Source organism: Melospiza georgiana, chromosome 2 (genome assembly GCF_028018845.1).
Source record: "Melospiza georgiana isolate bMelGeo1 chromosome 2, bMelGeo1.pri, whole genome shotgun sequence".
Taxonomy (NCBI): domain Eukaryota; kingdom Metazoa; phylum Chordata; class Aves; order Passeriformes; family Passerellidae; genus Melospiza; species Melospiza georgiana.
Window position 1 is genome coordinate 118,376,931 of NC_080431.1, and position 22,999 is coordinate 118,399,929.

A 22,999-nucleotide genomic window follows, 5' to 3' on the forward strand; every position below is an offset into this window, starting at 1 on the left:
ATTAAAAATTGCTAAAAAATGATTTTTGCATAAGTCAGTTGTTGTTTCTGCACAGTTGTGAGATTTTGTGAGTTGGGCTGAGAGTGGGACAGCAAAGAATTGTGATTCTGTCCTCAAAAGAAGAAAAGTGTAAAGAAACTTTCACTCGAGTGCCTGGTGCAGGAAAAAAATGAACGAGCATTTCCCCATTTTCAGTGGGTATGGGACAATATTTTAAATGCAGATACAAGAATTTTGCCTTTAAAAATTGATAAAAAAAGGGAATTTTGCTTAAATGAGCTGTTGTTTCTCCATGGTTGTGAGATTTTGTGAGTTGGGCTGAGTGGGATAGCAAAGAATTGTGTTTCTGTCCTCAGAATAACTCAAGAATTGTGTAAAGAAACTTTGACTCAAGTGTGTGGTACAGGAAAAGAACGAATGAGCATTTCCCCATTTTCAGAAACTTTTAGTAATAATAATAATAATAATAATAATAATAATAATAATAATAATAATAATAATTATTATTATTATTATTATTATTATTATTATTGTTATTATTATTATTATTATTATTACTACTACTACTACTACTACTACTACTACTACTATTACTATTATTACTATTATTACTATTATTAATTTTTTAGGTCTTTCACAGATCCTTCTGTGACTAAGTATTGATGACACTAATAATAATAGTAATAATAATAATAATAATAATAGTAAAGAAGTTAAATTAGGAAAATAATTATTATTACTAATTTTTGATGTCTTTCACAGTTCCTTCTGTGATTTTAAGTATTGAAACTTTTAATAATAATAATAATAAGATAAAGGAAAAAAATACCTATTTAAATGAGCAAGATAATTGTTATTAATTTTTTCATCTTTCAAAGTTCCTTCTGTGATTTTAGGTATTAATGAAACTTTAATAATAATAATAAGATAAAGGAAAAAAATTAATTTAAATGAGGAAAATAATTATTATTACTAATTTTTAAGGTCTTTCACAGTTCCTTCTGTGACTTTAAGTATTGATGAAACTTTGAATAATAAGAAGAAGATAAAGGAAAAAATTAATATAAATAAATGAAATAATTATTAATAATTTTTGAGATGTTTCACAGTTCCTTCTGTGGTTTTAAATATTGATGAAACTTTTAATAATAATAAAGGAAAAAGATTAAATGATGCAAATAATTATTATTAATTTTTTAAGTCTTTCAGAATTCCTTAACAAGGAATGGATTCTTTTGTTGTTGTGGAAATATTTTAATTTTTCCCACTTTTCAGGGCTCTGGGAAGGATCCTGGGAGGGCACCTCACACAATTTTAATAATAAGATAAAGGAAAAAATTCATTCAAATGAGGAAAATAATTGCTATTAATTTTTTAGTTCTTTCACAGTTCCTTCTCTGATTTTAAGTATTGATGAAACTTTTAATAATAATAAGATAAATGAAAAAAATTAATTTAAACGAGGAAAATAATTATTCCTATTTTTTTAGGTCTTTCACAGTTCCTTCCGTGACTTTAAGTATTGATGAAACTTTTAATATTAAGAAGATGATAAAGGAAAAGACATAATTTAAATAAGTGAAATAATTATTACTAATTTTTGAGATGTTTCAGAGATCCTTCCGTGATTTTAAATATTGATGAAACTTTTAATAATATTATTAATATAAAGAAAAAATTAATCTAAATTAGGGAAATAATTATTACTAATTGTTGAGGTCTTTCAGAGTTCCTTCTGTGATTTTAAGTATTGATGAAACATTTAATAATAAGAAGAAGATAAAGGAAAAAAATTAATATAAATAAGTGAAATAATTATTACTAATTTTTGAGATGTTTCACAGTTCTTTCTGTGGTTTTAAATATTGATGAAACTTTGAATAATATTAATAATATAAAGGAAAAATTAATTTAAATTAGGAAAATAATTCTTTTTAATTTTTTAGGTCTTTCACAGTTCCTTCTCTGATTTTAAGTATTGATGAAACTTTTAATAATAATAAGATAAATGAAAAAAAAATTTAAACGAGGAAAAGAGTTATTACTATTTTTTAAAGAGCTGATAAATAAGGGGTAATGAGGAATATTGGATGAATTCACCTGCACAGTGGGTTACCTTTGGGATCCTGGTGTTTGTGATGCCTCACGGCGAATGAGTGAATCCTGTGCTGATTCAAAATGGATTTGTTGTTTTCCTGAAGCGTTTCTTGCTCTGCTGCGTTGGGCTTGTGTTGAGATTTTATCTGAAATTGACCAAATTTGAGCATTTTTAAACCATCTTAGAATCATGGAATGGGTTGGGTTGGGAGAGGCGTTAAAAGTCACCCAGTGCCACCCCTGCCATTGATGCCAAAGGTTTGAGTTTTTATTATTTTCACATTCTGTGCTGCTTCAGTGTGTGGGTCTGGGTTCACATTCAGGGATGGTGAGCTCTGTGCACAGAGCAGGGAGACAAAACAATTCCTGCTCCAGCTGGGCACCAAGGACAAATGAGCCAAATCTCAGCCCAGGAGCACAAACACCGTGGGCTGGAGAGAGAAAAACAAGCAGGGTGGGACTGCAGGGCTAAAGCTGGAATGGGACAATGAACTGCAAGGTGCAAATGGAGCAGAACTGATCCCAGGGACAGAGCCCGTGCCCGGCCGTGCATTTTGGGGCCATTTTGGTTCATCCTGGGTGCAGCCCTGGCTGGGCTCTGGTGCTGCCCAAGGTGCATCCATGGAGGAGATGCTGTGAATAAATCCCTGCTTTATTCTGGAGCTCTGCCCAGCTCTGCTCTCTGCCTCACCAGTGCAGGGACACCTCCCACTGTCCCAGGCTGCTCCAGCCCCAGTGTCCAGCCTGGCCTTGGGCACTGCCAGGGATCCAGGGGTGGAATTCCATCCCAGCCCTGCCCACCCTCCCAGGGAAGGAATTTTCCCTCCCATCCCACCTAAACCTGTAATTTTTCAGTGTGGAGCCATTCCCTGTGTGCTGTCCCTGCATCCCCTGGCAATTGTCTCTCTCCAGCTTTCCTGGGGCTCCTCCAGGCCCTGCAAGGCCACCCTGAGCTCAGCCCAAAGCTTCTCCTGTGCAGGTGAACAATGCCAGCTGTGCCAGCCTTTCCTGCCAGCAGAGCTGCTCCATCCTCTGCCCATCCTGGAGCCTCCTCTGGGCTCTCTGCAGCAGCTCCAGCTCCTCCCTGCCTGGGGTAGGTCTGCAGCTGGGAAATCACCTGAGGGACACAGGGACACAATTTCCCCCTCACTGTGGGTTTTTGGGCTGCGGCAGTGCCAGTTGTTGGTTTTTCCGGGTCTGGACTGAAGGCACTTGAGATGGTGTTCCATGTTCACACTCAGGTGTTTATTATCTGTTATCAGTAAAACAGTCTCACTGCTGTGAGTTCTGCAGCTTTTCATCAGAAGGCACACAATGGCCAAACAATCTCTTGTTCCAGGGGCTTTTAAGACTGAACTATCCAATGAAGAACTGACACCTGGATTATTTTCCCTTTTAACCCAATAACTGATCCCACAGAGCTGCAATGGGGACTTTTCTGCCCAATTACAAAATGCCACCCAAACCCATGGAGAAGAAGGAAGAAGCAGCATGAAGAACAAACCCAGGACAACACCCTGTGCCCTCCATCTTGCTGCCATCCACAACACACTAAAAACCCCAAAATCTCAATTTCTCACCCAGTGATGCACCTACACTGCTCTCTATAATCTATTTCACACTTTTGTGGATTCCAGTCTATCTTGAACTCTGGGAAACTTTCTCCATGGATGAGGGTCAGAGTCAGTGCTGCCCTGGGGGTCAGGGCACCCCAGAGCAGACACAGAAATATTTTCCTCAGGGCAGTTCTGTTCTGTGCTGGGTTTGGCCTCAGACAAGAAGGGCTGGATTTGGCTTTGATCAAGGTGTTTATAAATTTTATTTTAGCCCGAAGATTCTACTCTTACCATGTTATGATAAATATATTTCACTGCATCCTGGTAAATCTTCTGTTTCTTAAATCTTAGCACTTAGAACTTAGGTTCTACTTCCTGACAAAATCTGTTTCATTCCCATTTGTCCCATGTTCACTTTTGGCTTCATGTAGCTTTTCCAAGAAAGGTTATGGATTGAAAAGATGGGAAAAAATGAAATAAATTGTTCAAAACAGGACAAGTTTTTGCTTTCCAAATTAAAAATTGAAAGAAACTCCTAAACTCTCCTCACATCTCCTTTGCTGTAACTTTGTGGTCTTGATGATATTCACAGAGAAACTGATTTACTGAATAAAGAAGTTCTTTAAGTTTGCAGTTTTGGAACATGACCAGTGTGTCTGAACCCAGGTTTCAAATTTTAGTGGTATTTTGTTGGCAAACTTAATTTTTTGGAGTCCTTTCTTATTTGGGTATGTTTCCTGACACCTCCGCCTGTATGGTGCTGTGTTTTAAAACTCTCTTTTTCAAGAGGAAAAGCCCATAAACATAGACAAAGGACTAATTATAGAATAGCAGGTGTAAAAATAGACAAGAAAATTACCAGCTGAAAAATGCAGCGAGCAGAGGAAAAAAAATGAGGATTTCATGGTAGAGTTCTGTGCAGCAGGCCTTGATTCTCAAAGCAGTTCCACCAGCAAAGCATGAACCATTCCCAATTTATAATGCCATCATTTCAGCCAAGCACGAGCACATGGGTGGTAAAAAAAAAAGGTGATTTAGATGGTTTAGGCTTCCCTTCTCTCCCCTGGCATCTTTTGCTGTTGGTTCCCCTTTTGCCAACAGCAATTTTCATTTCTGGAGGGCTGAAAAACATCTCAGGTGGCTTTGCCCAGCTCCCAGCCCTCCTCATCCTGCATTTTCCCTGGAGCTGAATTGTTATTATTGCCCTGCTGGAGGATTTACCAAAGGCTCTGGGAGCTCCTCACCCTCGTCATCCCCTCAGGAGAATATTCCTTGCTGGAAATTCCCTGTCTGGCTCAGGACAATCTTCTTTTTGTAGCGTTTCTTGAGGGAACAAGGAACCAGCTGTGCGAGGTTGCAGGGCTTTTTCAGCTTTCCCCGTGGCTGGAATATTGTAATCCCTTTAATGCTTTTCCTCACCGGGGCAGGACTTTGGTGTATCCAAGGAGTTCAAGGAGAATTTGACATTAAATGGCCCTTTCTGTGCTAAATTTGCTGTGGGGGAACCCACCAGAAAAGTGAAAGGAGCGGTGAATTTTTGCATTTTTTGCATTAGAACAGAAGAGTGCATTCATGTCATTTACATTCTGGTAAATGTTTTTGTTTTTTTTTTTCTTGCTGGATTTAGGCACAGTTTTAAGTGAGATTTCTGTCATTTAAATCCGCCCAAGCTGGATTAACAGCTGAGGTGTTCTCCTTGTCTCAGCTGGGGGAGTCAATCCTCGGGGAGCACCTGGCTGGGTGGAAAATGCCTCATGGAAAGTGGAGGATGGGGAAAATGTAAATATTGAGGCTCGTAACAGAGTGTGCAAATGGCTCCAGGATCCTGCCTGGGAGATGGGATTCCAGGGACCACCACTGATTTAAGTTACAGTGGGTAATTTCTACTAAATCACCGATTAACAATTACAATGGCTAATTTCAATTAAATTTTAACTGTTACAATGGGTAATTTCTGTTAAATCGCCGATTAACAATTACAATGCCTCATTTCAATTAAATTTTTACCGTTACAATGGGTAATTTCTATTAAATCACCGATTAACAATTACAATGGCTAATTTCAATTAAATTTTAACTGTTACAATGGGTAATTTCTACTAAATCGCCAATTAACAATTACAATGGCTAATTTCAATTAAATTTTAACCGTTGCAATGGGTAATTTCTATTAAATCGCCGATTAACAATTACAATGGCTAATTTCAATTAAATTTTAACCGTTGCAATGGCTAATTTCTATTAAATCGCCGATTAACAATTACAATGGCTAATTTCAATTAAATTTTAACCGTTGCAATGGGTAATTTCTATTAAATCACCGATTAACAATTACAATGGCTAATTTCAATTAAATTTTAACCGTTACAATGGGTAATTTCCACTAAATCACTGATTAACAATTACAATGGCTAACTTCAATTAAATTTTAACTGTTACAATGGGTAATTTCTACTAAATCGCCGATTAACAATTACAATGGCTAATTTCAATTAAATTTTAACTGTTACAATGGGTAATTTCTGTTAAATCGCCGATTAACAATTACAATGGCTAATTTCAATTAAATTTTTACCGTTACAATGGGTAATTTCCACTAAATCACTGATTAACAATTACAATGGCTAATTTCAATTAAATTTTAACTGTTACAATGGGTAATTTCTACTAAATCGCCGATCAACAATTACAGTGGCTAATTTCAATTAAATTTTAACCGTTACAATGGGTAATTTCTACTAAATCACCGATTAACAATTACAATGGCTAATTTCAATTAAATTTTAACTGTTACAATGGGTAATTTCTATTAAATCACCGATTAACAATTACAATGGTTAATTTCAATTAAATTTTAACCGTTACAATGGGTAATTTCTATTAAATCACCGATCAACAATTACAATGGCTAATTTTAATTAAATTTTAACTGTTACAATGGGTAATTTCTATTAAATCACTGATTAACAATTACAATGGCTAATTTCAATTAAATTTTAACTGTTACAATGGGTAATTTCTGCTAAATCACTGATTAACAATTACAATAGCTAATTTCAATTAAATTTTAACTGTTACAATGGGTAATTTCTATTAAATCACTGATTAACAATTACAATGGCTAATTTCAATTAAATTTTAACCGTTACAATGGGTAATTTCTACTAAATCACTGATTAACAATTACAATGGCTAATTTCAATTAAATTTTAACTGTTACAATGGGTAATTTCTGTTAAATCGCCGATTAACAATTACAATGGCTAATTTCAATTAAATTTTTACCGTTACAATGGGTAATTTCTACTAAATCACCGATTAACAATTACAATGACTAATTTCAATTAAATTTTAACTGTTACAATGGGTAATTTCTGTTAAATCGCCGATTAACAATTACAATGGCTAATTTCAATTAAATTTTTACCGTTACAATGGGTAATTTCTACTAAATCACCGATTAACAATTACAATGGCTAATTTCAATTAAATTTTAACTGTTACAATGGGTAATTTCCACTAAATCACTGATTAACAATTACAATGGCTAATTTCAATTAAATTTTAACTGTTACAATGGGTAATTTCTGTTAAATCACCGATTAACAATTACAATGGCTAATTTCAATTAAATTTTAACCGTTGCAATGGGTAATTTCTATTAAATCACTGATTAACAATTACAATGGCTCATTTCTGTTAAATCCCTGATTTAACAGTTACAATGGTTAATTTCTGTGAAATTTTAACAGTTACAATGACTGATTTCTGTTAAATCACTGATTTAACAGTTACAATGGCTAATTTCTGATAAATTTTAACAGGTACAGTGGTTAATTTCTGATAAATCACTGAATTAACAGTTACAATGGCTGATTTCTGTCAAATCACAGATTTAACAGCTACAATGGTTAATTTCTGTTAAATCACTGATTTAACATTTACAATGGCTCATTTATCTTAAATCACTGATTTAACATTTACAATGGCTAATTTCTCTTAAATCACTGATTTAACAGTTACAATAGCTAATTTCTGTTAAATTTTAACAGTTACAATGGGTAAATTCTATTAAATCACTGATTAACAATTACAATGGCTGATTTCTGTTAAATCACTGATTTAACAATTACAGTGGCTGATTTCTGTTAAATCACTGATTTAACATTTACAATGGCTAATTTATCTTAAATCACTGATTTAACAGTTACAACAGCTAATTTCTGTTAAATTGCTGATTTAACATTTGCAATGGCTAATTTATCTTAAATCATCGATTTAATAATTACAGTGGCTAATTTCTGTTAAATCACTGATTTAACAATTGCAATGGCTATTTTCTGTTAAATTGCTGATTTAACAATTGCAATGGCTAATTTATCTTAAATCATTGATTTAATAATTACAGTGGCTAATTTTTGTTAAATCACTGATTTAACACTTAAAATGGCCAATTTCTGACTGATTTCATCCAAACCTAAATGTCTGCTGGAAACACCAGAGATGCCAAGTTTCTGTGCATTTTCTGGAGTCAGGAATCCCTGAAGGTTTCTGTTCCAAACTCTTTCTTTTAAGCAGAGTGAGCAATGAATTCTGACCAGCTCGACGAAGGCTTTTCCCAGCCAGGTCTGGAAAAACTCCACATCCCATTCCAGAATTGAGTTATCCCCTCAGCTCAGTGTTACTCACAAGCTGGCTGGACGTGTGTGCCATCTCCTCCTGAATTCCCTCCTTTCCTTCACCTCTTATTAAACTTCTGAAGACATTAAATGGGACAAGGCTTGGAGAACCCCCTGAGGGTCTGCAGTTGTGTCCAGCCCACAGCTGGAGTCCAAACCAGGATTTCAACCACAGAATCCAGACATTTTCTGCTCAAGGCTTGCCTTGGACACAGGGATGGAGATGATTTCCCTCTCAGTCTGGGCCCACCCTGATGTTCCTGACCATGAGGGTGGGAGAGCTGGATGTGCCCTCACCGACCTGGCTGAGCCAGCATTTCCCAAGGGATTTATGAGATCAGTTCTTTTCTGCTGCTGCTGCTGCTTCCTCTTCTCCCTGAACCCTGTGTGAAGTCCTGGAGGACTTTGTTGGTGAAGAGCTGGGCAAAAAATTCCTTGAGTAGCTCAGCCTGAGGTGTATCCACTGTGGTTTGGCCTCAGTCAGCTGAGACCCCACATTTTCCTTATTTATTTTTATTTTTATCACATTCCAGTACAAGTTCTTGTTGCCTTTTTTTTTTTTTTTTTTTTTTTTTTCCAGTCTCTAATATAATTGAGCTTTCCACTCTCTGGACCATATTTCTGCATTTCTCCTTTGTAGCATTCCTCCTTGCTTCCGTCTTTTTTGGAACATTAAACTTCTGAAGACATTAAATGGGACAAGGCTTGGAGAACCCCCTGAGGGTCTGCAGTCGTGTCCAGCCCACAGCTGGAGTCCAAACCAGGATTTCAATCCCAGAACCCAGACCCTTTCTGCTCAAGGCTTGCCTTGGACACAGGGATGGAGACGATTTCCCTCTCAGTCTGGGCCCACCCTGATGTTCCTGACCATGAGGGTGGGAGAGCTGGATGTGCCCTCACCGACCTGGCTGAGCCAGCATTTCCCAAGGGATTTATCAGATCAATTCTTTTCTACTGCTGCTGCTGCTTCCTCTTCTCCCTGAACCCTGTGTGAAGTCCTGGAGGACTTTGTTGGTGAAGAGCTGGGCAAAAAGTTCCTTGAGTAGCTCAGCCTGAGGTGTATCCACTGTGGTTTGGCCTCAGTCAGCTGAGACCCCACATTTTCCTTCCTTTTATTTATTTTTCTTTTTTTTTTTTTTAATTTTTATTTTTTTATCACATTCCAGTAGAAATTCTTGTTGCCATTTTTTCCCTAGTCTCTAATATAATTGAGCTTTCCATTCTCTGGACCATATTTCTACATTTCTCCTTTGTAGCATTCCTCCTTGCTTCCATCTTTTTTTGGACATTCTTCACCCTCTTGGATTCCGTTTTTTAGCCAAAGCAGCCTGTGTTCACATCCTTCTTTTCCTCAGGATTGTCACAGGGTTATTTTGTGGGTGGAATTTTTAAAGATCAGATCTTTTGAGCTCCTTTGCCCTTCAGAGATGTCACCCATAAAATCCCATCTACCAGGTGCCCGAACAAACTGAATGCAGGTTTGTTCATCCTCAAAACTTTCCCACATTTCCTGATTTGGTGGCTTTTAGCAGATTCCCAGCGTGGTGTCACTCACAGAAACTGATGCTTTGGGGTCAATAACAGCATTTATTTTATATTTGATAGAATCACAGAATGGTTTGGGTTGAAAGAGACATCAAAAATTGTCCAATTTTATCCATGGCATGAGGCAGGGACACTTTCCATTGTCCCAGGCTGCTCCAGCCTGGCCTTGGGCACTTCAGGGATCCAGGGGCAGCCACAGCTGCTCTGGGAATTCTTTCCAGGGCCTCCCCACCTTCCCAGAAAAAATTTATATCCCAATATCTAATCCAAACCCACTCTCATTCATGGTGTCTTCTCCTCTAAGTGTGGCCCACCAACCTAAATAGTAATTCTGGAATTCATTGATTTGACTAAAATTGAAAGGGTTTGGGGTTTTTGATGGGTTTTTTGTGGTTTTTTTTGTTTTTGTTTTTGGGTTTTTTGGGGTTTTTTGTTTGTTTGTGTTGCTTTTACAATCCTCCATAAACAACCTCTTTGAGAGTGAGATTTCCAGGCAAGGAGCTCGAAGGGAAGGGCCAAAATGTGCCCATAACTCTTGTGCCCAGGTATTTGAACATCTGGAATGCTCTGCTGGCTGTGGTAATGCCTCTGCAATCCTGTAACACAGCAGGATGCTTTCATGGGAGTTTCAACCTTAAACCCACAACATCAATGAAATTTATAGCTGTTAACATGAGGCAAACGTGGTTTTGGGGGTTTCAGTTCCCATTTTATGTTCATGTAGGATGAAAAGTCGTGGTGTTGGCAGGAGAGTCCTCCTTACACTTGGAATTTCTGTAAAATAATTAAATATTGTTTATTACTCTTGTCAGCACTCATAATATGCACTGCAGGGTGGGGAGGAGGGTATTTGTATAAAAACTCTGCTAGAACCTCTCGCTATTTCAGCTGAATGCCAAAAGTGCCTTGCTCACATTTTGGAAATTACCACAAAATTGCTCAAAAAAAAGAAAGGTTTACATAAAATTTCAGTATCATCTTCTATGATCATATAGATGTCATCTGATATTCTTCCTGATGGTTAAATTTATTTTCATGTTGCCATAATCTTATATCTCATTCTGGCTTTTGGAATTAATACCCAGAGCATGATGGTTAAAGAGCATAAAAAAAGAAAAAAAATAAGATAATTTCTTGAAGGAAAATATTTCATGGAAGGGGGGGGAATGTGGTGAGCACTGTGATGAAGCCACTCTGCAGAAAAATGAAATTGTTAAGTCTGCAACTGATTAAGTTGAAAGAGAAGAAGGGAAGTCAATATGTAAAAAAGTGCACGTACAGTTAATCTTTCTGGTAAGGAAAATCCAACTTGTTTCTCCCAGAGAAGAAAAAAAACCCCAGCAAACCAACAAGGACACACCATGCTCAGAGCTCTGAAGCTGAGGGAGGCTGTGTGGAGAATTTTATTATCATTGCCTTCATGTTAATTCCAGCACAATCTCAGGAAGTAGTAAAAAAATCAATCTGTGTGTCTCTGGGTGCATCAGTGTGGGAATTAACAACTTCCCCATGTTGTGTCCTTTAAAGAATTTCTTTGTGACCCTTGGAAGTCCAGCCTCAGCCTGTCCATATAATAAGTTGTTACCTGCTGCCAAGTCTGCATCATCCCTTCTCCTAATTGTATCTCTTTGCTGCAGAAGCCTGTGTTTTGCATTCCTAATTAGCTTTTTTCCCGCTCTGTTTATTTTCCTCCCTCCCCTCATGGCCAGCACATGATTTTTATTTTGATTTTTTTTTTCATTATTTCAAACCAGATACATGAATGGAGGAGCAGCAGAAATCCGTGTGTTTCAACAAAGCCTGTAATTTCCTCCTAACCGTGTGTCCAAGTTTAAATTGGAATTTTATGTTGCAAAAGCATGGGCTTGGTGTTGTAATCAGGCTGCTCCCAGAAGACAGGGATGAAACCTCCTGAGCTTTGGGGGCATTTTCCCCCTGAGGGGCTGGAGTGTGTCCAGGGAAGAGAAGGATCTGGAAAACAAATCCTGGGAGGGGCAGCTGAGGGAGCTGGGGGGGCTCAGCCTGGAGAAAAGGGGATCAGGGGGAGCTCAGTGCAGGAGGGGCAGTGAGGGAGGGTTGGGGAAAGAGAAGGGAGGAGAGGAAATGGCCTCAGATGGCACCAGGGCAGGCTCAGGTTGGAGATTGGCACAGAAAATTTCCCTGGCAGAGTGGTCAGGCCTTGGGCTGAGCTGCCCAGGGAGGTTTGGAGTCCCTGAATTGTCCCAGAGCAGTCTGGATGTGGCCTTGGGGACAGGGATTGGGGTGGTGCTGGTGGCACTGGGGTGGCACTGGGTGATCCTGGGGGTCCCTTCCCACCCTGGTGATTCCAGGCAATCCAAGCCAAAGGCTCCTGCACACCCACCCAATAAATCCTGAGGCTGCTCCAGCTCACAATTGCTCTGCTGCCAGACTCAGCACCTTGAGGGCTGTGAGGAGTCTCCAGGATGGTCCCTCCCAGCCAAAGGTCAGGTTCCTGCACAGTCCAAGGGATGAGAGGAAGGTCAGGGGAGCTTTGGAGCTGGATGTGCCCTTGGGGACAGGGACAGGGATTGGGGTGGTGCTGGTGGGGCTGGGGTGGCACTGGGTGATCCCAAGGTTTTCCCCGCCTTGATTCTGGGATTCTGGGAAAATCCAACCTTCAGGGCCGGTTGGATCAGTCACAGCTCTCTGATGCTCAGCCTGGACAAAAGGAGGCTCAGGGGGGACCTCAGTCTCTGCAGAGCTCCTGCCAGGAGGGGCAGGGAAAGGAGGAGAGGAAATGGCCTCAGATGGCACCAGGACAGGCTCAGGTGTTTTAAAACACTTCCTGTGAAACTGAACAAAAAATCCTCATCCAGATTCCTTTGGTGGATCTTTTCCTGGCTGTCCCCTGCATCTCTGTGAGATGGGAACATTTGAGAGTCTCTGTTCAGGTTTCTGTAGAGCTTTGGGACATTTTTGTCCCTCACGGAGTGGTCAGGCCTTGGGCTGAGCTGCCCAGGGAGGTTTGGAGTCCCTGGAATTGTCCCCGAGCAGTCTGGATGTGGCCTTGGGGACAGGGATTGGGGTGAGGGCACTGGGTGATCCTGAGGGGCTCTTCTAATCTTGATGATTTTGGGATTTAGCGTCAAGAGGTAAAATTTACTGCTCAGGGTGGTAGATGGGTGGGCCTCGTCTCAGCATGTGATCCACAGTGTCCAGAGGAGACAATTCCCAGGGTGTGTTCCATGGAAGGTGACCAGCAAAGAGATTTTCTGGCTCTTGGCCTTTGATGGCATCTCCATGACTCAGGAATAATGGGGAAAACATTGTGGGGCCTGGCCCAGCTCCTGCTGGTTTGTGTGTCCCTACCCATGGCAGGGGGTGCAACTGGAGGATCTTTAAGGTCCCTTCCAACCCAAAACATTCCAGATTTCTGTGATTTCTGTGATTTAATTAGCAAAGGCATTTGTGATCCAGACTTTGCTTGGGCATTCCAATAACCTCATCACCATGGAAGTAGAATCACAGAATTCCCAGAATGACCAGGTTGGGAGAGACCTTCAAGACCATCGAGTCCAACCCAGCCTCAACTGAACCCTGGCCCCCAGTGCCACATCCAGGCTTTGTTAAACACACCCAGGCATGGGGACTCCACCACCTCCCCGGGCAGCCATTCCAGAACTTGATCACTTTTTCCATAAAAACCATTTTTCTAACATCCAACCTAAATTGAGTCAGGCATTTGCAAGATGCTCTGAAATCTCTGGGTTTTTCTTGCATTCTGGTGCTGCCACAGCCCCAGGAGTTGCTGACGTCTCATTGTTATCAGTGTGGAGCAGGAGCAATGGATGGTTCCTCATCTCAGCACGAAGAATTGTGTCTCTGTGGGACCTCCTCAACTGCAGAGCTTGAACCAGCTCCCAAACCCCTCTGAAATTCAGGGGAAATTGTTGCTTTTCTCAGCTGTTAAAAGATGAGCCAACTGAGAGATGTTTAAAAAGATTTTATTCTATTATGAGTCTCGAATAGTGACATACAAGACATGTAAAACTCAGTGCCATTCTATCAGAAGCCAACCTCTTTCTTAATTACAATACTTTATAAATGTTTTTAATTAAACTTATAACTATTATGTATTTAAACTTACTAACTTTTACCACACAATACTACTATTACTTCTAACACCAATTACCTGTATTTTTTCCTTACATAGCCTTACTACAATACATCTTTCACGGTTCTAATTCTCTAAAATACCTAATCATTTTACAAAACCATATTTTAAATCTTATTTACACCTTCTCTCAGTATGACAAATATACAACAATACATAAACTTTCCGTCAAATTTTGGAAATTCTTTACAAATGCATTTCTCACAGGAAATCATTGTGAATGGTGCTTTTTGCTCTGATTTGGGCTGCCCTTACCCCTGAGACAAGATTGCTTTTATAGGAATGAACAACATGATTTGTGCCTGTGGGAGAAGCAGATTTGTGGGCTAGACATCCCTTTTTGGGATGGACAACATCTTGAATATGTTTTATCTCTGAAATAACCCTGAAAATGTGAAATGGAGGAGGATCGTGGTGCAGTTCAGATCTGTTTCAAAGTGGCTTGAACAAAGTTCTCACAGTAGGGTTTTTTCTTCTTTTTTTTTAATTTTTTTTTTATTTTAAGTGTAGCATTGACTCATTTGGTGGTGTTAAAGTGCACTTTCTACTTATCCCCAGAGGAAAGTTAGTATTCTTTTAAGTGAAACTATTTTAAAAGCAGAACACAAGGCTAAAATAAGCCAGTGTTCTCTAGAGCTCTCAGAAGGTGTAGATTTATTTACTGTAGTTAAATCATAATTAGTTCTCAGGGGATAGTGTATCTTTTAAACGGCTTTATTGCCACCATATTGGTTTTCTAAATAATCAGAAACTGCTGCTCTTATATTTTGTAGTATGAACAAAAATTCGCTGTAAGTAGAAACAAATGTTTGGAATTGCTGGTTGTCACTTGCTGAGGATGGGGACACCCAAAAAATGAGCACTTGAGGAAGAAGTGAAGAAATACAAAACCTGGGTTATCAGAAGTGAAATGAACTGTAGCTCTGACTTATTTCAGATAAAATAATATTTTACATTATCGTTTTTCAGCCAGTCATTTTTTAATATTCTAATGGGTTTGGATCAGGATTAAATGTTAGCTGAAATAATGGTGGTGCAACGTTGACATGAAATATTACCTGATATTTAAGCCTTGATTTTCATGAATGTAGCTTAGTGTTGCAGCTGATAAGCATGTGGGGTTTTTGGTTTTTTCCCTAATTGGCAGGTTAATGTTCGACTTGCCTGAGGAGATGGGTTTAATAGCAGTGGCTGTTCGACAAACACAAGGGAAAGGTGAGTAAATCTCCTTGTTTTACTCATAAATGTGTATTAAATACACAAAACAGGAAATTTTAAGCTGCATTATGAGCATTTTTGATAATATAATCCATAGAATAAGCCTGTCCTCTTCTCTTCCTGCTCAAACTGTGGATTCAAACTGAAAACCCAAAAGTTAACAAGAGACCAAAGTAAACATTTTCAGGATGTTTGGTGGCTTTTGCAGAAATGGTTTAATGGTCTCCTGGTTCCTGCCAAAAAAGGTTTTGCCAGTCACAAAAGCTGCCATCACTACACTCAGTGTAACACAAGTCAGAGCTCCAGATGAAAACTGAAACTGGCTGAGCTGGAGCAGGGCTGGGGCTTGAGACTGAGTCTGAAGGACCTGCCCGAGCAGATGAATGTAAGCAAGTCGTGTTTCCTGCCCAGAAAAATGCTGGCACTCCTTTGGAAGCCACATTTATTCTGCTGCGAGAGCAGAGTGTGTGGCCCAGGGAGCTTTTCCCAGCACAAATCCACGAGGAGGTGATTCCCTGCTTTCAGCCCAGGGTGGTTCAGAGTTTGGGTGCATTTCTGGGTGCACACAGAGCATTTTTAGACATGCTTTTACGCCTGAACAAAGCAAGATCTTTAAAATGTGTCTGTCAGCAGAGACCAGGAAAATCCTGGCAGCGGGGGATTTAGGACATGCTGGGAAATTGAGCAGCAGCTTGTCCTTCAGAAGCTCAGAACTGAATTACAGCATGGCCTGAGTCGGGAGGGACCCTAAAGAATTATAGAATTACAGAATGGCCTGAGTTGAGAGGGACCTTAAAGAATTACAGAATTATAGAATGGCCTGAGGTGAGAGGGACCTTAAAGAATTATAGAATTATAGAATGGCCTGAGTTCAGAGGGACCTTAAAAAATTACAGAATTATAGAATGGCCTGAGTTGAGAGGGACCTTAAAGAATTACAGAATTATAGTATGGCCTGAGTTGGGAGGGACCTTAAAGAATTACAGAATTATAGAATGGCCTGAGTTGAGAGGGACCTTAAAGAATTACAGAATTATAGTATGGCCTGAGTTGGGAGGGACCTTAAAAAATTACAGAATTATAGAATGGCCTGAGTTGAGAGGGACCTTAAAGAATTATAGAATTATAGAATGGCCTGAGTTGAGAGGGGCCTTAAAAAATTACAGAATTATAGAATGGCCTGAGTTCAGAGGGATCTTAAAGAATTATAGAATTATAGAATGGCCTGAGCTGAGAGGGACCTTAAAGAATTACAGAATTATAGAATGGCCTGAGTTGGGAGGGACCTTAAAGAATTACAGAATTATAGAATGGCCTGAGTTCAGAGGGACCTTAAAGAATTATAGAATTATAGTATGGGCTGAGTTGGGAGGGACCTTAAAGAATTACAGAATTATAGAATGGCCTGAGTTCGGAGGGACCTTACAGAATTACAGAATTATAGAATGACCTGAGCTGAGAGGGACCTTAAAGAATTACAGAATTATAGAATGGCCTGAGTTCAGAGGGACCTTAAAGAATTATAGAGTTATAGAATGGCCTGAGTTGGGAGGGACTTTAAAGAATTACAGAATTATAGAATGGCCTGAGTTCAGAGGGACCTTAAAGAATTATAGAATTATAGAATGGCCTGAGTTCAGAGGGACCTTAAAGATCATCTTGTTCCACCCCCTGCCACACCTTCCACCAAACCAGGCTCTCAGAGCCCCGTCCAACCTGGCCTTGAACACTTACAGGGATGGGAATGTTTTAAAAATTCCAGTATTTTTTGAAGAAAAAGCTTTGCATTTTAACCCTTTTTCTTTCAAAATTGGTTTGGAAACCAGTTGGTTTGGAAAATTGGTTTGGTTGCATTAAAGGAACTTTCGGTACATTCTTGGATAGATAAACCTTTGAATCTTTCTCTTTAGTTATCTACATCTTTAGTCATCTTTTGTTATCTACATTCACAAAGTGATCTTTTTTTATAAATATTCTTTTCTTGAGTTGAAGTTCTCCTTTTTCCTGTCCCTGGCCAGGTCGTGGTGGGAACGTTTGGCTGAGCCCCATGGGCTGTGCCCTGTCCACTCTGCACCTCTCCATCCCTCTGCACTCCAACCTGGGCCAGAGAATTCCTTTTATCCAGCACCTGGTGTCCCTGGCAGTGGTGGAGGCAGTCAGATCCATCCCAGGCTATGAGGTATGTCCTAACTCATCTCACAATTCCTGCTTCCATCTCCATTAAACTCAGATTTTAGCTGTGGCTTTTCTGTGTCTAATGGCTGAGTGCATAATTCACTTCTTGAAAAGAACCTAAACTTAACATTCCTGATGTTTGGTTGTTGATATGTTTGGAGAAATCCAGTATCCAGAGGGTGAATGTGCTTTTACAGAGCTGATCAAATGCACTGCACTCATTTCACTCCAAATCTTATGAAACTTAAGCCTCAATCCTCAGCAGTAAAGAAAAAGTCAATTTTGTTTGCCCAACAATGGAGCTGATTTGTTTTGATTTTGAAGGAGAATAAGGAGGAGGGGAAAATGAATAAAACTGACAAATCCTTTTCTGCTTTTTTGTTGGGGCTGTTTCAGTGGTCACTTTATCCCTTTTAAAGGATTTTTCCAAGCCTTGTTTAAGGTTGAAAACTGATTTCTAAAGCAAGAACTGAGGAGAATTGCTCTCGAGAGGGAATCAAGTGTCCTGTCATCAGTATTAAAATGAAGAACCAGTCTTCTTTATCACCTCATATATCTCCTTTTTAATGTTACCATTTCCTAATATTTGCTAACTATAAAACTTTGGTATTTTACAGAAGTAGTTAACTAAAGCATATGTTTCCTATATTACAGAAAATCAATGACTTATACACATTTACACATGAACTTTATTATAGTGGCACCCAGTAGCTTTGCTGGAGTTTAGGGTCTGTCAGCCTTTCTATTAAACCCTTCTAAATTCAGTGCTTCATAACCTGACTGCAAAAACAAAATGCTTCAGGCTAAAATTTGCAATATAAAACATTGGGCTGGAGTGGATAATTTGACCACTTAAAAAACGAAGGGACAAGAGTTAGTTTTATAAAACATGGGGATGGCTGGGGAAGGAGCTGAATTATGAATGGAGGTGGTTTTGCTTCTGTGTGCCTGCCCTGATGTGCTGTGGCATTTTTAAATTTTATTCCAATCAAGAGGAAGAAAGTGGATGAAGTTCCAAATATTGATGTGGAAAATGTGGATTAATAATGTGTGTGCTGTACTGAGAATTTGGAGAGTAAAGAGATTTCTGTGCCCAGGGCAGATCTGCTGAACCTGAGGGGACATCAGCCCTTGCTAGAGGGGTAAAACAGAGTTAAAGGTTTAGAATCAGTTATGGTACAGCAAGAAAAATTTTAAAAATTATCAAAAACTCAGTGCTTGAATTTCCCCTTTGGACCCAAGTCCTGCAAGGCTTTTCCTTCTGTCCATGCCATACCAACTGCAGCAGCCACCAACAGTGGGATGATCTGCAGAGTGATGGAATCATGGAATGGGTGGGGTTGGAAGGGATCTGAAAGATCACCCAGTGCCACCCCTGCCATGGCAGGGACACCTCCCACTGCCCCAGTGTCCAGCCTGGCCTTGGGCACTGCCAGGGATGCAGGGGCAGCCACAGCTGCTCTGGGGAAAAAAGGACTTTTTTCTCACCATCTCATCCAAACCTGTAATTTTTCAGTGTGGAGCCATTCCCTGTGTGCTGTCCCTGCATCCCCTGGCAATTGTCTCTCTCCAGCTTTCCTGGGGCTCCTCCAGGCCCTGCAAGGCCACCCTGAGCTCAGCCCAAAGCTTCTCCTGTGCAGGTGAGCAATGCCAGCTGTGCCAGCCTTTCCTGCCAGCAGAGCTGCTCCAGCCCTCTGCCCATCCTGGTTCCAAGAGGTCCATGGCTCAGTTTATCACCATTCATTGTTTTTATGATGGCAACAATTACTGACCCTGCTGAACCAGCAGTAACCGAGGCCTTTGCTGTGGGTCCGTTGGAAGTTCCCTTGTCAGATGTTAATGCTGAGGATGCAAATGGGATTTAAATCAAGAGGATGCTTTGCTCTCCCATTCTGAGAACAGCAGAATGTTTCTCTAGTGATGGAAGACAGGAATTGCTCCATTTCCAGCGTGTTTTGTGACATTTTGTGTGGTGAACCCACTCCGTGGCAAAGTCATGTGTGGCATTCACATTTTCTGAAAAATCCCTTCACCCAGGGTTTTTCTCCTGGGAAGCTGAGAAGCCTCAGAGAAAAATGAAAATAATCTTATCTCATTTGCTTCTCCTGTGTTTTGTTCATGTGGAATGTGTTTGGAGATTGTTTACCCACAGGTGATTGTTCCATTGGATTCTGCTGTGAGTTGTTTTCACTCTTTGGCCAATTGGGGCCAAGCTGTGTCAGGACTCTGGAGAGAATCAGGAGTTTTCATTATTATCTTTTTAGCCTTCTGTAAATATCCTTTCTGTATTCTTTAGTAGAGTTTAGTATAGCATTCTTTAATATAACATAGTATCATAAAACAATAAATGAGAACATGGAATGAGATTCATCATTCCTCCCTTCACGGGGACACCCCACAAATACAACAGCCATGAGAACACCCAGCTGCCCCAGCTGTTCTTGCTGCTGTTGTCACTTCAGTCACAGAGCTACTGTCTGCTGTCTCACAGGTGTGTGTTTCCCCCTTTGGTTATCACTGAGAGCACCATTCCACTGTGTCGTTCCTCCCACGTCTCCAGAGTGCCCTAAAATCCTTCCCCCAGTGCAGGGAGCCAAGTTCATTCCCGTAACGAATAGGAGCTGGTGATACTTTCCCTCAGAATGCTTTGATGGCAAGATCAGGTAGTATTTCCTGTCAGTGGACGTGTCATGGACTCCTCCCTGGCCTTTAAATCTGTCAGGAAAGTAGACACGGACCCAGGTGCAGCTTTCACACATCCTGTAAAGGGATTTCACCCCCTACAACGGGAGGGAATGCGACTCCTGTAGGCCTGGAGCACCTCCCCTAATTTGCCCCCGGGGATGCAGCAGCCGTGGGCAGCGTTTCAAGCTGCAGGAAGCACATTTGCTTTCTTTTTGTGTTCAAGTAGCCAGTGCAAAGTTCAGCCCAGCCCTGTGGTTTCAACAAAAGCTGCTCTGTGGGGCTGGGACGCTGTCACTGCTCGGTTTGTGTTTCCAGCAGGGACAGCTTTGGGACGTTTCTGAACCATTTGTGTGGTTGGGAGCTGGGATTTCTCCTGTCTGCCGAATTTCCTTTCTGAAATTCAGGATGTCACTGTCTCTTTGGCTGCTGCTGATGCCTTGTGCAGGCTGAGATAGAGCAGAAGTTGGGCAGAGCTCCAGAATAAAGCAGGGATTTATTCACAGCATCTCCTCCATGGATGCACCTTGGGCAGCATCAGAGCCCAGCCAGGGCTGCACCCAGGATGAACCAAAATGGCCCCAAAATGCACGGCCGGGCACGGGCTCTGTCCCTGGGATCAGTTCTGCTCCATTTGCACCTTGCAGTTCATTGTCCCATTCCAGCTTTAGCCCTGCAGTCCCACCCTGCTTGTTTTTCTCTCTCCAGCCCACGGGGTTTGTGCTCCTGGGCTGAGATTTGGCTCATTTGTCCTTGGTGCCCAGCTGGAGCAGGAATTGTTTTGTCTCCCTGCTCTGTGCACAGAGCTCACCATCCCTGAATGTGAACCCAGACCCACACACTAAAGCAGCACAGAATGTGAAAAATAGAAAAGCCCAAACCTGAGGCATCAGTTCCTGCAAGGTTCCTCAGGCAGGGCTCCATTTTCTGTAGCATTTGTGGAGAACTTCAGTGGATTCTCATTAAGAGGAGCAGTCGACAGCAGCACTTTGGGTGTGGCAAAGAGGCAGAGAAAATTCTCCTCCTCTGCTCTGCTCAGGTGATTCCCCAGCTGCAGAGCTGCCCCAGCGCAGGGAGGAGCTGGAGCTGCTGCAGAGCCCAGAAGAGGCTCCAGGATGGGCAGAGGGATGGAGCAGCTCTGCTGGCAGGAAAGGCTGGCACAGCTGGCATTGTTCACCTGCACAGGAGAAGCTTTGGGCTGAGCTCAGGGTGGCCTTGCAGGGCCTGGAGGAGCCCCAGGAAAGCTGGAGAGAGACAATTGCCAGGGGATGCAGGGACAGCACACAGGGAATGGCTCCACACTGAAAAATTACAGGTTTATGTGGGATGGGAGGGAAAAATCCTTCCCTGTGAGGGTGGGCAGGGCTGGGATGGAATTCCACCCCTGGATCCCTGGCAGTGCCCAAGGCCAGGTTGGACACTGGGACAGTGGGAGGTGTCCCTGCCATGGCAGGGGTGGCTCTGGGTGATCTTTCAGATCCCTTCCAAGCCCACCCATTCCACGATTCCATCGCTCTGCAGATCATCCCACTGTTGGTGGCTGCTGCAGTTGGTATAACAGGCACATAAGGAAAAGCCTTGCAGGACTTGAGTCCAAAGGGGAAGTTCAAGCACTGAGTTTTGGATAATTTTTAATATTTTCTTGCTGTAACATCATTGATTCTAAACCTTTAACTCTGATTTGCCCCCCTGCCAAGGGCTGATGTCCCCTCAGGTTCAGCAGATGTGCCCTGGGCACCCTGGCACAGTGGGAGGTGTCCCTGCCATGGCAGGGCTGGCACTGGGTGGGCTTTGAGGTCCCTTCCCCCCCAAACCATTCTGGGATTCTCTACAGATTATGGGGTGATGAATGAGCCAGAAATGTCTCTAAATATCTGCTTTTGTTCCTTCAGGACATCGAGCTGCGAGTGAAGTGGCCAAATGATATTTACTACAGTGACCTGATGAAGATTGGTGGGGTTCTGGTGAACTCAACACTCATTGAAACAACATTTCATATTCTCATTGGTAAATGTCTATTTTGAAGCTTTTTTATTTTGTTTTTTTTTCTGGAGGATTTTGTTATCAGTGTCTGTATCAGTAAAAATGGCAACGATGAGAACAAATAATGACAGCAGGCATAAGGACATAAAGCACAACATTCAATCCAGAGGAAGCACAAAAAGTAAATGTTTTCATTCTTCTTAATAACTCCATATGCTTGACAAGTAAAACATAAATGCAAGCATCTGGGTTGGTGTAGGAGAGTTCAAAGGAAGAGCATTACATGGGAGAGGGGAATTGTCCTCCTTGATTTATGTGGAATATACTGAAAACTCCATCCTTTTTCCCCAGTTTATGGATTTTTTGGAACATGACAAATAGTTAAATGAAGAACATGCTTCTTAAATCAAAGGAAAAGCTACATTTTTTTATTTTTAATTATTGAGATGTTTTTGTCATCGCTAGTCTGATAGTCATCCTGCTCTGTGATAAGGAAGTTTTCCCCTAAGCATCCCAGATCTGCTGAGAAACTTTGCAGATTCTGGTTGCAAAAGTAATTGTCTGTGCTGTGTCTAAAAAATTGAAAGAAATTCCTTAGGAAGTCTAAAAGGGTAAAGAAAATAATTATATTTGCTATTTGAATATAGCACAAGGAAATATCCTGCAAAGATTGAGTGGTCATGGTGTTGTTTCTGTCAAAATTCTGTGATTTTAGAGGTGCAAACAAGAAAAGACTTGAAGAAATCACCTTTTTCTGTGAAACGTGACCAGACAGGACATTTTCTGTTCATTTTTATACCTCCATTTTGTAAATAATCGACTTGAACAAAATGGAAATTGCACGGAAACTTTAGAAATCTCTCTGTGCCCCTTCAGCCATTTACAACTTCCATGTTTTCCTACAGCCTGGTTAACACAAGGAAAGCAGG

At 40.8% G+C, this 22,999-nt stretch overlaps 1 protein-coding gene across 1 annotated transcript in view; it reads left to right on the forward strand.

Moving 5' to 3' along the window:
• Window positions 1-22,999, forward strand: part of HLCS (holocarboxylase synthetase) — a 159,013-nt gene that overhangs the window by 125,846 nt on the left and 10,168 nt on the right. The window contains 3 exon segments of the mRNA XM_058018613.1: window positions 15,160-15,227; window positions 17,249-17,409; window positions 21,980-22,094. Of these exon segments, the coding sequence (XP_057874596.1) occupies window positions 15,160-15,227; window positions 17,249-17,409; window positions 21,980-22,094 (344 nt within the window).